Source organism: Natrix helvetica (assembly GCF_964273705.1).
Source record: "Natrix helvetica genome assembly, chromosome: 1".
Taxonomy (NCBI): domain Eukaryota; kingdom Metazoa; phylum Chordata; class Lepidosauria; order Squamata; family Natricidae; genus Natrix; species Natrix helvetica.
In genome coordinates this window covers 317259654-317274491 of record NC_138548.1, presented here as the reverse complement: position 1 = coordinate 317274491, position 14838 = coordinate 317259654, and the positions used below count along the sequence as shown (strand labels likewise).

The 14838-nt window shown below is 44.4% G+C and overlaps 1 protein-coding gene across 4 annotated transcripts in view; it reads right to left on the bottom strand.

Moving 5' to 3' along the window:
* FGD5 (FYVE, RhoGEF and PH domain containing 5) overlaps positions 1–14598 on the bottom strand; it is a 169129-nt gene extending 154531 nt beyond the window's left edge. For 2 of the 4 annotated variants that reach the window (XM_081937783.1, XM_081937784.1), the window contains exon 1: positions 12715–13168. In XM_081937783.1, the coding sequence (XP_081793909.1) occupies positions 12715–12727 (13 nt within the window). In that variant the 5' untranslated portion in view covers positions 12728–13168. Of the gene's footprint in view, positions 1–12714; positions 13170–14457 lie in introns of those variants that run through there. The other 2 variants (XM_081937785.1, XM_081937786.1) reach the window with 2 other exon arrangements.
* Positions 14599–14838: the final 240 nt, after the last annotated feature.

The window sequence follows — 14838 nt, the reverse complement described above, 5'->3', positions numbered from 1 at the left end:
GAATCAACCACTAGAACAGCTTGCCTTCGGAAGTTGTGGGAGCTTCATCACTGGAGGCTTTCAAGAAGAGATTGGACTGCCATTTGTCAGAAATGGTGTAGGGCCTCCTGCTTGGGTGACCTACAAGATCCCTTCCAACTCTGTTAATTTGTATAATCTGTAAAGATGCTGACTACTCTTTGTGCAGTACAGCTCAACTTCTACTTTTAATTCTACTCTCATGAGGCAGAATTTTTTTGCAGTCATTCATTGTCTGAAGGAAATATTCTAAATGAATTGGACAACCTTTATACCACCAATCACTACAGTGAAATTGAGACGTTTGGAAAAAGTGATACATAGATAGATGGATGGATGGATGGATGGATGGATGGATGGATGGATGGATGGACGGATGGACGGATGGACGGATGGACGGATAGACGGATAGACGGATAGACGGATAGACGGATAGACGGATAGACGGATAGACGGATAGGGATAGGGATAGGGATAGAGATAGAGATGGAAGGATGGATATAATATGGAAGGATTGATATGATATACTGTATGATATGATGTGATAGACAGATAGAATTACATACATACAAACCCACTCACATAGACAAGATTTTGGTTATTTTATACCTAACCAGCTGAACATTGACCATTTGTAGTTCAGATAATATCAGTCAGTTTTCGAGTATTATTGTACTGCAGGAGCAGTTTGAATCCTCATGATCTTCAAGATAATAACTTCTATTATTTTGCTGACCATAACTCAATCATGCAACTTTTAATACCTTAATGCAAATTATATTGTCTTTCTAGATCCAAACCGTGCATTCATGAAGCAGTGTCATATTCTAATCAATATATTCTCTCTTCTGAGATGCCCCTTGCTCTCTGGCATTTGTGAAGACTGAATTGTTGTTATCTTTCTAAAAACACATTCTGCTTCTGCTCCAAACAGTAGCATTTTATCTGCACAAATCCATAGGGAGAATTTGCATTTTGCCAAACTATGATGGAAGAGTCATATACAATAAAAAAAATCCCAATAGTTCTGGGAATGTGTTAACTTTTTGTGGGAGACAGAAAGTAGAAAGACAGAAGAGGGACAGGGGAAAACAGGGGAACAGCTCAGTCACATTGTCAATCACTGTCTCTACAAATCAATAGCCTTTGCTTGGCTGACAATTTAAATTGAATCAAGTGGTCCTCAATTGAAAGCAAAACTGATAGCACATCTTCCCATGTCCTTGTCTTTGCATCCTCCAAGGAAAATCCAGTATGCCTAGAAAGTTATTTCTCAGACAAAGACGATGTCCAAAAACACATTCTGTCCATGCTTAAGATTCAGCTGATGGAATTATATATTCTAAGATCACAGGTCTGCTTGAATTGAGCTGTCAATGCCAAAGGATGAGCATATATATTTCAATTTTGAAATTTAATTGGGTAAAAATTTACTCTTCCAAACTGTTTATACAGTATTGGCCTTCTCCATCTGTGACATATTATCAGTTTCTGCCAAATTTATTTTATTGGATAGGAGTGAAACAATAGCAACTGGTTTAAGAATATTAGTTTGCATGTTGTTAGAAACAAAAACAGCCTGTCAATTCTCAAAACAACTTTAGCTGAAGCCACGTTCCTTTTACTTGTTCTGACCTAGGCTTCCTGATACAGTAAAAAGCACATGCTTAGCCCCCCAAAACTTCTTTTTATTTCAAAGGCTGCGAATTATGTTCATTCACAGCTCGTAATGAGTCCCAAATAGTTGTAAAGAATCCTACAGTAGGCTGCCAAAGTCTTTCGGGATAAGGCTGATAAGCACCCACCTTTATCTTCCTTGAAATGCTGCCAAAGACTTAATTGGCAATTAGCTTGGCAAGGCCACACGGAGCAAAGAGTCACAACGGAGCTTCAGAAGGTAAACTGATCAGTATGAACCAAATTGCTTCCTGCAAAGGTTCATGTGCCTTTGCTCCTCCTTTATGTCCTATGGGAGGGGCCAATCACCTCCAAGCCTTACTCCCAAGTCATTCCTTCTGTCTTAACTGTTCTTGCCTTCTGGAAGTTCTGCGCATGTGCACCCTGGGAACAGGGGGAGCCTGTTCTTCTGCCTCGCTGCTGTCTGACTCTGGAGGCTCCGGAGGCAGCACGTAATTCCTAGATGGCTCTGGCCCCCTCTCTGGCTCTGACACAGAGCCCTTGTCCGAGCCTTCCCCAGACTAGGACTGGCCCATGTTCCTCCCCAACCTCCTTGCTGTCCAACTCTGCTGCCAGCTCTGCAGGCCACTGGCGAACCACAACATTACTTTGTTTCTTAGTTGCCATACATATGGGGGAGGGGGAACTATGGGGAGGGGGTTAATTTCTTTCCAGATGCCAGATATTACAGCGAAAAGGCCAGTGGGAATCAAGGTCATCTCAACAAGAGCTCCTAACGGGCCGGGGGGAGTAGCTGAGCAACCTGCCATCCACTTAGTTGGTTAACATGACCAGTGATACTAGAGGGGGTGAGTGATATCTATTTCTTTTATTATAACAAAATGTGGGAAATCTCTAGACTTGGTTTCACATTTAAATGTGCCGATATGCTGTACCCAATAAAATGGATCTTTGAGAAAAGCCACAGCCTCAGAGTCCTGAATTGATTGGGCCATTACTCAGAACCATGACAGTCATAGACTCTTCCAGTTCTAAATAAAGTAATATATGTATAGGTTCCAATTCATACAAAAACTAGCATCGGGGTTGACTCCAGCTAAAGTTCACACACTTGGAAGATCAGGATCCTCCTTTTTTCCACAAGAGCAATAGAAGAGGGATTATAGCAACCTCCTCCATTGGACTGATATTGCTCTTGGTAGCACAGACATACATCTACTTGGACAACACAACTTCTCTAAAGCTGCTCCCCTCTGCCCTCAAAAACCTAGAATCAGCATAGCTGCCCCCTTTTAATAGGCGGTTCTCACTGATTTATCCAACAAAATTTGTTTCACGTCGCTAGTAATTACAGTTTCAGTAAAACTGAGACAATCAATGCAAATTCTAATAATAATCAACCAATTAACCTTCATTTATTTTAGCTCATTTCCAGATTACTGCACTGAAGTGAAATCTACAATTCTGCCCTTTGGGCTTTCTTAACCACTCAATAAACCAATGTTTAATAGGATTGTACAGATAAGCCATATTCACATTTTTCAGCATTCAGATAAATCTGGAGCATATGCTTGATGGCCTGACTTTATATATGTAACAGGAATCATTAAAATCAAGGGTTGAGTGATTTACAAGGACATAATTCCAGTCAGAGAATCTCTGCTAAGGTTGTAAACCATCTGAGTTGTCATCCACATTATCTCAGGATGCAACAGTAAATAAATCCAAGATGTCATTGATTTCACATCCCTCAGGTTTTACTCATTTGCAGATTGTGTGTGTGTGTGTGTGTGCCCCTATGTGTATCAGATTGTTATACTTATAAGTGAAGAATCATGATTTCCAGGACCAAGCCAAGATATTTTGTAACAGGTGCCAAAGGTTAAATGGCACGTAGCCAACTTAACTGGCATCTGAAGATTACCTCAGAGCTTAGGATATCTAGTCAATTTAGGATATGTAAGGAAGCCACTTTGACACAAAGTTTGATTTTGCAAATTCCCCCAAATCTATAGCCCAAATCAGGGATGTCAAACTGGCGGCCTGCAGGGTAGATGCAGCACGCACAGGCCACGCCCGCCCCAGCTCGCAAATGGGAAAAACATCATGAAACATCACGTGACAGCAACATGATGTGGCGAATTTGACCCCCTTAGCCTAAAGCAATAACAGCCCAGATCTTGGTTGCTGCTGAGAGCAATAAACCTACATTTTCTAGTAATATCATACCATGTTGTATATGATGCCATTGTACTTACGATGCTCACGATATCTCCTGATATACAATGATTCTAGCTTATTCATGGTTTTACAGCAGATTTAGATATAATTTGTAATTCTCTTATTTCCCCCCCCTCCAAATGTTTCATATGGGAGGAGGTATAAACTAATAACTACCCAATGTTGTTTGATTTGTAAAGTTAAATTTAGAAACATTTCGAATTTAACTTTCTCCACTTCACCTCCTTTGTCACTGTTTAAGGGTGAAAAAGTCTCTTGCCGATCATATCCACTTGACCTACTAGAGCAGGGAGGCAAGAAATGTTGTGGGTCCTGCCCCTAAGGAGATGCATCTGGTGGGATCTAGAAGAAGGCCCTTCTCTGTAGTGGCTCCCACTCTCTGGAGCATTATCCCTCTGGAAATTAGATTGCCCCCCACTCGCAAGGCCCTGAAGAGGTGGTGTTGCCAGCAGCCTGGGGAACCAAGAGTAGGATGGAACCCATTAAATGGATGATTTGAGTGTGTGTTGACACCGAGGGAGGGAGGGGTGTTATTGTTTTATAATTATTTTATTACTTTTTATTTTTTTATTTTTTTTCTACATTGGGTTTTTATTGTCTGTAAGCTGCCTAGAGTTGCTGTGAACGAGTAGGCAGCTATATAAATTCAATAAAACAAACAAACAAACTTTGGTAATGCTCTGGCAGATTAGGTTTCTCCTTGTATTTAACATTATTGGAAAGAAGGCAGCACGAGTGCTTGACTCTAAGTCAAACCTGTGTCCCCTCTAATTATGCAATGAGACTCTTAGTCAGATCACAAACACCCCACTTAAAGCAGACTTGGGAGAACTAAAACAAGTTTCAGTGTGACTTGTTCAATTTTGGGGAGCTGGGGAAAGGGGTAGTGTTATGTCATTAGATTTTGACTAAAACTGAGTTTTTTTTTTAAAAAAGCTTCCTTCTCATGAGAAACATCGAATACATCTTCAGGAGAAGCCCAAAGAATTACAATAATATTTATGGGATTTCTTCTTGGGTGGAGGGGCAGATTGGTTATATTTGGAAGATGGTTTTTAAGTCCATGAAGAAAGAAAAATGGGTAACTGAAAGAAATAGAGAATACTGAGTAGCCCTGGCCTTCTTTGTATATGATACTGGGGTAAAGCTAACTTGATCAGCATAAGATATAGACTTTTATTTTATTTTTTTCTAGTACTATCAATTTTAAAACCTGATTTAGACTAACTTTGGGATTTGTCTGGGTGGTGCATGTGCATTTAGTTGTTTTTAGTTTAAGATATTTAGGCATTACCCACATCCAACTGAGGCCTGGTAGGTGCTCATCTGTGAAGCTGCTTTCTTCCCAAGAGGACAGACAGGCAGGCAACTTGTTGTCACGGGATAGTTTTATATTGTTCATTTTATTGATTGTACTTTTATTAGTCAATGACCAAAATAAATTTTCTGTCAGTCTGTTTCCTGAGGGGTCCTTGGTTCACTCTGAGCTTGTTTGTTTACTTGCAGATGTTTAATTACCCTAACTAGGTAACATCATCAGTGCTAGTAAGGAGTGCTGTTTGCTGTCAGTTCATATTCAGAATATAAACTGACAGAATGGCAATAGCAATAGCACTTAGACTTATATACCACTTCACAGTGCTTTTACAGCCCTCTCTAAGCGGTTTTACAGAGTCAGCATATTGTCCCCAACAATCTGGGTCCTCATTTTATCCACCTCAGAAGGATGGAAGCAGGGTGCGATCCTACTGGTTTAGCAACCCGTTCGCTGAGTGCGCGCCTAACGTGCCTGACGTGTGCATGCGCAGTTCACAGGAAAACAGTTGAGGCGCAACAATCCATTCTGCTGTGCCAATCAGCTGAGGTAAAAAACAAGGAAATATAGGTGAGTATAGCCCGGGGGCGGGCGGGCCCATGTGAAGGTCGGAACAAACCGGTTCGCTCTCAGCTGATCTTTGGAGCTACCGGTTTGCCCAAACCGGGCTGAACCGGTAGAATCCCACCTCTGGATGGAAGGCTGAGTCAACCTTGAATATGGTGAGATTTCATCTGCCAAATTACAGGCAGCCGGCAGTCAGCAGAAGTAGCCCGCAATACAGCATTCTAACCACTGCACCACCACGGCTCAGAAAACAGCCCAACCAAAGAATCTCTAAGAATGTCCCCAACTCACAGAGATAGGCAAGACACCAAAATATAAACTGACAGCCAACAGCACTCCTTACTAGAACCAATGTTATTACCTAGTTAGGGTAATGAAACATTTGCCAAGAAAATAAGCAAGCTCAGAGAGCACCAAGAACTCAACCATGAACTACAAATACTCTCCTTTATTAGTCTGCTGTCTAAAGAGGACAGTTTTCTGTCCAAAGTGGAGGAAGAAACCTCATTTGTACCTTATTCTACATTTTCTGGGTACTCTAAAATATAACATTAGTATAAGCCTCCTCAGTATTCCGTGTGCCTTCCACGTTTAGTCATGCTGGCCACGTGACCACGGAGACTTCTTTGGACAGCATTGGCTCTTTGGCTTTGAAATGGAGATGAGTACCACCCCCTAGAGTCAGGAATGACTAGCACATATGTGTGAGGGGAACCTTTACCTTTTACCTTTTAGACAGGCAATGTTCTTGGAGATAAGGCATTCAACCTTCAGTAGAGGAGATGACAGACCTGCCAAATTGCTTGAGAGAGTAATCATTTAATTGCATGCTATTTATTTCTAGATTTATCTGTCACCTCTAGGTAATAGCTCTCAATCCAATAGCTCTCAATCCAATGTACTAATAAAGCGCGAATAAAACCTGTGTAAATCAAAAGTAGTACAACAACAAAAAAACCAATTACAAGAATCAATTAAAACAGCAATTATAAACAACAGAGGCTAATATAAGCATCTAAAAATGTCATGGAGCTAAAACTACTTAAAATGCATCTCAGGGAGCCTCCTTGAATAGAGTGAGACCCCACTCCCGGTCTAGCTAGCCCAGCACTGTTGGCAAGGACTGGCAGTGTCTCATCAGGGTTTCAAACAGCCCTTTATATTTAATCTGGTGTTTACTTTTATAGGCTTGCTTGGAATTGCTAGAGGCTGAACCTCAGACCTTCTGCACGCAAAGCAACTCTCTTGACACTGAACTATAAAAGCAAGATAAGGAGACTGAAATGTCCAAGAAAATAGGAAGGTCTTCCCTCTGGGTGCTGAAAAGATAACCAACAGGCTTTCCTGCAGAGGTTCTTCCATACCTGAGATGCTGCTCCTGAAAAGACTTAGTCATAACCATTTCCATTCATAACCAAGAGTCGTGGTGGCGCAGTGGTAAGAATGCAATATTGCAGGCTAACTCACTGCTCACTGCCAGGAGTTCGATCCTGACCAGCTCAAGGTTGACTCAGCCTTCCATCTTTCCAAGGTCAGTAAAATGAGGACACAGATTGTTGTTGGGGGCAATACGCTGACTCTGTAAACCACTTAGAGAGGGCTGTAAGGCACTGTGAAGTGGTATATAAGTCTAAGTGCTGTTGTTAGTGCTATTTGCTGTGTGTCCACTTTTGCCAAATTATTCCTCACAAATTACAATGCCCACAATCTGAATTTGCAAGTATTATTAGTAATGCTGAGTCAACATATTCTAATTCATTTTTTCCCCAAGCGTTTCCAATAAAAGTAATTGGAAAGAAATTATAGGTAGTCCCTGTTTGGCAACTGATTCATTTAGCGTCCATTTGCAGTCACGGGAGTGATGAAAAAACAATTTTGCAACCAGCCACTTTGTAAACAGTCTTTTTCATGTACATACTTTGCAGGTCTGTAAAGCAAGGAAAGCTCGAGTAAGTTCATAAGCATGGTCCTGTTTTCACTTAGTGACCACTTCATCTAACAAGCAGATTGCCAGTCCTAATTGTGGTCACTAAATGAGGACTAGCTGTATTTAATTTCCAAGGAAAACTTCTTTCCTTAACTTTTTTTTAGATCACAAAGCAGGGACAGCGTGGAAGGTTTTGTTTTTTTCAAAGGATAACAAAGAACAAAAACTTTGATTATCTTGCAGATATAAAATGAGTATCTAGACTATCCCAAAATAAATTCTAAGGTACTCTGAGATTGAGGAGCAGCAGATAGGACAAGGATTGAAGGACTTTTTTTTGTTTGCATCGCCTCAGTTATATTCATATATGTAATGCTAAACTTTCAAGTTTTAAAGAAAAGGAAAAACTTTGAAATCCATTCAACATTAATCATTTTTTCATTGGGCTGATGTTTCACTATAACCTCCCATTATCCACAGATTATAATAGCCTATTCTTAGAATAATCAAAGTCTTCAAATTCAGCCTTTGTCATCTATCTAAAGGTTATCTAAATATTTTCAGTACAGACATTTAGCCATTGCAATTATTCAAACTATTATCAAGAAGTGAAGCATTTCCAATGTATATTCTTTAAAGTGTAACTCAAGAAAAGGCAGCGAGTGGAGTTTGGACAGAAGGATGATTACCAAAGACAGAAAGGAATGGAATTGCCCAGTGAATGACACTAGTCAGTGTAAATGAGATCTAGCTGTATTTTCTTTTTCTTATTTTAGTCCTTCTAATTTTTTTTTTATTTTGCATATTATCCCTTTCCCTTTTCATGCAACGTGTTGCCTACTCCAACATGCAATGTGAGTAAGGCAATGGGTACATATGTTAGAGTGTGTCAAAATGAAACACCAATTCCTTGGCATAAACCATCCTCTGTCCCAAGTTCCTGGCTTCCAAATTCACAGGATTCTCAGGGTGTCCAGATGGGATTATGTTGCAGGGAGGTTGGTTTGAGGATTGAATCAAATCTATAAGGAAGATAGCAAAATTATCCGAATTAAGTGTTGTACCTTAATACAATACAATACAATAGTAGAGTTGGAAGGGACCTTGGAGGTCTTCTAGTCCAACCCCCTGCCTAGGCAGGAAACCCTATACCGTTTCAGACAGATGGCTATCCAACATCTTCTTAAAGATGATTCTTGACAAATGTATCTTGTCTTTTTATGTACACTGAAGCGCATATGCACCAAAGGCAAATTCCTTGTGTGTCCAATCACACTTGGCCAATAAAGAATTCTATTTTATTCCATTCCATTCCACTCCACTCCACTCCACTCCACTCTACTCTACTCTATTCCAATAATTGTGGGGATGGGACGGAGGTGAGTTATGTGAGAGAAAAGAAGTCCAAGACCTTCTTCAAAGGCAATAAAGTTTGTGATAGATTACAAGTAGTTCTCGATTTACAACTGTACATTTAGTGACCGTTCAAAGTTACTGGAAAAAGTGACTTATGACTGTTTTTCACACTTACAACAGTTGCAGCATCCCCATGGTCACATGATCGAAATTCAGATGCTTGGCAAGTGGTTCATATTTATGACGGTTGCAACATCCTGGAGCCGTATGATCAACTTTTGCGACGTTCTGACAACCAAAGTCAATGGGGAATCCAGATTCACTAACAACCATGTTATTAACTTAACAAATGCAATGATTCACTTAACTACAGAGGCAAGAAAATCATAAAGTGGGGCAAACTCACTTAACAAATGATTCACTTAGCAACTTAAATGTTGGGCTCAATTGTGGTCGTAACTCAAGGACTACCTGTAATCATTTGTTCTTTGTTACTTGTCTTCATTTTTCCTCCAGTATTCAAGGCACCATATAGAGTGGTCTGGCCTTCACTTTTTCTACAACAAGCCTGTGAGGTTGGACCGAGAGATAATAATTGGCCTAAAAACCATTACTGGCCCTAATCTGCTACCAAGAAAAACACCATCTGTTTGGATAGAGTACATTTCTCTATCACAACTAAGGATAAACCAGAATTGTGACTTTTTAAAAAAACATTTATGCAATGGTATTTCATTTTGCTACTTACTCATTCTAATTATTTTGAGTATGTTGAGCCAAAATGAGTTTGGTATCATGATTAAGGAACTGGGCTAGAAACTGGGAGACTGTGAGTTCTAGTTCTGCCTTAGGTGCAAAGCCAGCCTGGTGACCTTGGGCCATCCATTCTCTCTTAGCCCTAGGGAAAAGGCAAGGGCAAACCACTTCTAAAATCTCACCAAACAAAACTGTTGGGACCAGGAGTCAACACTGTGTCAAAGGCACCAAATCAACGAACAAAAAATATTGAAATTGAAAAATATTGAAATGTTACCAAATTTCTTCTGGTGCTGTCAGATTCCTGATCATTGGCTCCCACAAAATAACACAGCTCTCTTCCTGCAATGATTGCAATTTGATTTCTACATAAAAACAAATTGCTACGTTCTGAAGCAATTTTAGATGCAACTTTTTCCTTCAGGGTTTCTAAACAGTGACTCCCAGCACTAACCACCAAAAGACCCTGTGCTAGTATTCTGGTTTCTCTTCCTTAACACACACACACACACACTCCCTCCCTCCCTCCCTCTTTCTCTTGAGAAAAAATATGAAGTGATAAGAAAGAATGGAAAGTTCACCAAAGGAAGGGCATAATGCCTGCATATCTCCCTTTCTAAGGTTTTGTAAGTAAGGTAGGATGATTAAAGAAGAGCAATCACTCTCCAAAGTCTTTATTCTTTCATTTATCTCTCTAGTAAAAACAAAAAACAAAACCCTGGAGAGATCAAGGTTAGGCCAGGACGTTTAACTGTTTGATGGCACCTCTTCTCCATTCACACATAGAAGCTGATGAAGGCAGCAAGCTCTTTTAGGCATTCAATCAGCACATCTTGTTCTCTGATAAAGACTCACAGATGGACAACTCGTGAGCCCTGTGACCTTAGCCTGCAATCCTAGGGAAGATCCTGTCTTTAGGAAAGGCCTGATTAATATTCCATCTTGGGAGATAAATCCCATTCCTCAGAATCCGATAACTGTAATTTTTCCACCACAACCATTGAAATTCTAAGGCACTCTTACAAGACCATCCAGAAATCTCATTCTCTCTCTCTCTCTGGCCTTGCCCTCCTCTTTGTATGACAGTTCTACACACACACACAGAGAGAGAGAGAGAGAGAGAGAGAGAGAGAGAGAGAGAGAGAGAGAGAGAGAGAGAGAGAGAGAGAGAGAGAGAATGGGAATTTGAAAGCACGGCCCATCTATTTCCTAGGGATGTACTGAAGAAAAAGGAAAGAGTTTGGCAGTCGCAACAATTGTATTGCCCCCTGCTGGAAAAGCTGCCTTTTGTGTGGTTTTAGCGGCACCAGTCACCACTAAGGCTTAAGAAGCGGTAGAATAAACGCTCTCTCTCTCTCTCTCTCTCTCTCTCTCTCTCTCTCTCTCTCTCTCTCTCTCTCTCTCTCTCTCTCTCTCTCTCTCTCTGTGTGTGTGTGTGCGCGCTCGCGCGCGTACTGTTAGAAAAAACCCTTTCTCTCTGTAAAGCGGTGCCCTCTGGATTCGTTGAATTAGCACTCCCATCATTCTTAACTGACTCATAAAGAAAAGGGCACCAGTCGAGAAAGACCCGCCCTCATGTCCCGCATCCTAACGTTTCTGTGGCAGAGGCGACCTTAAACGGAGAGAGCAAGGGGGACAGTTTATCTCAGGGCCAACCCCGCCGTCTGCCTTCTCCTCCCCGGACGGCCCGTTCTCCTCCGACGCGCGGATTCCCAATGCAAAGAAACGACGACAAGTGGGGTTTGGCGTCACATACAGAGCGGAGCAGTCCGCAAAGGTTGGCGCCGAGCCGGGGGGGGGAGGGGGACGGTACCAGCCAGGAAGAGACCCAACGAGGGGAAGACGGCGGGAGGAGGAGGGGAGGAGGCGAAGAAAGAGAAAGAGACCGGAAGAAAAGTTGGCTCTAAAAGACCGTTATAAATGACACCCCCACGCCCCCGACCAGAGGATCGGTCGGCTCTGCAGGGCTGTCATCCAACAGGGCTACCTTCTCGGGTGGGAGCGGAACCCGACCTCCCCAAGCGCTCGCAAGACGTTCAGGGAGACTCCACTTGGGCTGGGGGGAAGCGCCCAAGAACCGATTCACTCCAGTCCCTCTTCTTTTCCATCCTCCGTCCCCTCCCTCGCCTTTATTCCAAGAAAGAAGCACAAGCAAAAAGCCGAAAAGATTGGAAACCGGAGCCGGAGGCAAGGAGAGGCACAAAGGAAAAGTGGGGTGGAGGTGGCGGGTGGGGTAAAAAGCCTCCTTTCTCCGACATCCCTATAGAACTGTAAAAAATGGCAAAGAATGGATATCTAAAAATCCACCGCAACTGCTCTTCGACGGTCTAGCTAACCCAATTCCACTTTACTCGGCGGCTTTACTCTTTATTATTGCCCATGGTTTCTTTTTGCCTTGCTCGTTTCCCCTGCTTTGAGATCCTTTATAAAAGAAGCAGCGGCGTATAAATCTTCGGAGAGAATGACCTCTGGGGAAAAAAAGGTAGCACTTTTTTTCCGGGGAGGGAGGGGAGGTGATCAGATTAACAGAGTTGGAAGGGACCTTGTAGGTCATCTAGTCCAACCCCCCCCCTCTCCGGCCCAAGCAGGAGACCCTGCCTACACCATTTCTGATAAATGGCCCTTCGGAGTCGGCCTAACGGAGGTCTTGCCCTGGGAGAAATGTTTGGCTCTGGCTAACGACACCCTCTCCCCCCGCTCCCTTAATTCCGGGAGCGCTTGCACGAAGCTCGGTCTCCCTTTCGGACTCTTGGCGAAGAACCCTCTCGACTTGCGCCTTCCCAAAGGGAGTTGCGCGGAGATCATGCCTCTCCCCCCCCCCCCCATTCCCCCAGCGCGCCCGCGCCCTTCTCAAGTCCCGGGCTTTTTCTTTGGCCCGGCTGCGGAGCTTCCTTACCTGCGTGGCTCATCTTCCGAAGTCTCCCCCCACCTCGGCGGTCGCGCTTCTCCCCCTTTTTCGCCCCCTCCCCCGAGCTTTCAAATCATCTTCGCGGCTTCCGAGCTTTAGGGTGGCTCCCTCCGCGGAGCCCCCGGGGCAGCTAAAGTTCAGGTCGGGGCATGGATGGATCGGAAAGGGGCGGGGAAGAATCCGCTGGGCAAGTTGCGCTAGGAGAGAGAGAGAGAGCGCGCGCCCGAGCGCGGGGCAGCGATCCCTCTCCCCAAAGCGTCCGGCACCTTTTTCGGGCTGAAAAGAGGGCAAAGAGCGTGGCTACTGGCTAGTTGGGCGCTCAGTGCCGCGGAGAGCTGCCGTCGCCCTGCCCCATCGCCGCTATCAGCTTGTTGCAACTGGAAGATCCCCGCCAGTCTCTGATCGCCGAGCGCTGCCCAGGGAAGCTGCTGCTCTCCTCCTCCTCCTCCTCCTCCGGCCGACAAGCATTTTCCTTCCTTCGCTGCAGAGGAAGCCCTTTTGCTCACGCAGGGACTGAAAAGCAGCCGCGAAAGGAGGGGTGGGGAAGCGAGCGCGAACGCCAAAAAACCTCAAGCCATTAAATTTAAAGAGACCGCGGCTGCCGCTTTTTTTTTTTTTTTTGAGGTTTTGAAAGCCAGGGGTGGAAACGAAGAAAACGAACAATATACCTTCCCTTCTCTCTTACCCCCTCCCTCCATGGCTCCCTACCCATTGCGAATGTGGCCAATGTGAAATTGAACGCAAGTATAACTGAACGCAAGAAATTGCGCGCATCTCGCTGAGGTTATACAGTGGGACTCGCGGCAACGAGACTGTTATGATCGGGGCTACCCATTTGCCACTTTGCAAGATCAATGCGGCACTGTTGAAGTTGGGCAAGAGCCCCAAATAGAGCCCCATCCGAAAACGCACCCCCTCCTCGCTATTAAGCGCCGATCTTTCTGGGGCAACGATCACATCTGGGCACACTCGGGCGTTCCTTCCTTGCCGTGCATGGGCGCAACTCCGGCTGAGAGGAAAAGCTACAGCAGAGGCAGCGACCCGGAGCGCGCTTGCCCTTGATCTACTTGGCGGGCCTTCACACAGTCAATGCAGGAAGGCCCCTGGGCCCCCTCGGAACTGTAGCTTTCATTGATTCGGAGGGCGATCCCCGAGGGAGGGAAATAAAAGCCCCTTCGCTTCAGGTGTTTAGGAAGGACCCAGATATAGTAATAGAGTTGGAAGGGACCTTTGAGGTCATCTAGTCCAACTCACGCAGGAGACCTGTGCTAGGGATTCGAACCGCCGACCTTTCTGATCGACAAGGTCAGTGTCTTAGCCACTGAGCCACCCACTGCTTTCTTTTTGCGCCCTTGGCGCAGTCACTTCGAAGGGTTCCCCGCTCTTCGATGACACTTAGGGCGGGCCCGCTTCCCTTACCACCTCTAACAGCCAACCCTAATCCTGCGCCCTAAGAGGATTTCAGAAGATTTACTGCCACGTCGGCGCGCTCAGACTGGTACATCCCGGAGTTCTAACCTGCATCCGACGTAGAGTTTTGCGCGAGGGTCTAAGAGCTGGAAAGGACGGGTTGGCGAGGGGGAAACTTCCAGAGAGGTGAGCGGAGAAGTGGGAGGCGAGAAGTCCGCTCTCCCCATCGGCACGCAGATGGAGGGGAGCGGCCGCTGTTACCCTGGCTTCCAGGCAGACGAAGAAGGTGGATCGGGCCCTGTCAGCGGAAAGGGACTTTACCTGGAAAGAGACTGCAAGCTCAGTTCCTCGGTGAAAATGTGGTGTGAAGTAAAGCGTTTCCTCCCGGCTGGAAAAACCTTCTACTACCCCATCAAGCCTCAGGCTGAGAAGAGGCGAGAAACGTTTGAATTCCGCGTTGGGGTTAGCTCGCCCTTCCCCCCTCCCTTTTCGCTCAGCCCTGCTCTTTACCAGCTCAGGAAAGATGACACAATTTCCTCAACCGGCAACGCCATTGATAATACCTGGCTGGCTGCTGTGCTTGCAATCACTGTGGCCCATTTTACAACCAGATGAATGGACTTTAGATGAAGGGTCTGGGGAAAGGAATCCCACTGCAGTTGAGTTGCCGAGGGAGTTGCTTGTGAGAAGGCATCCGTTGCA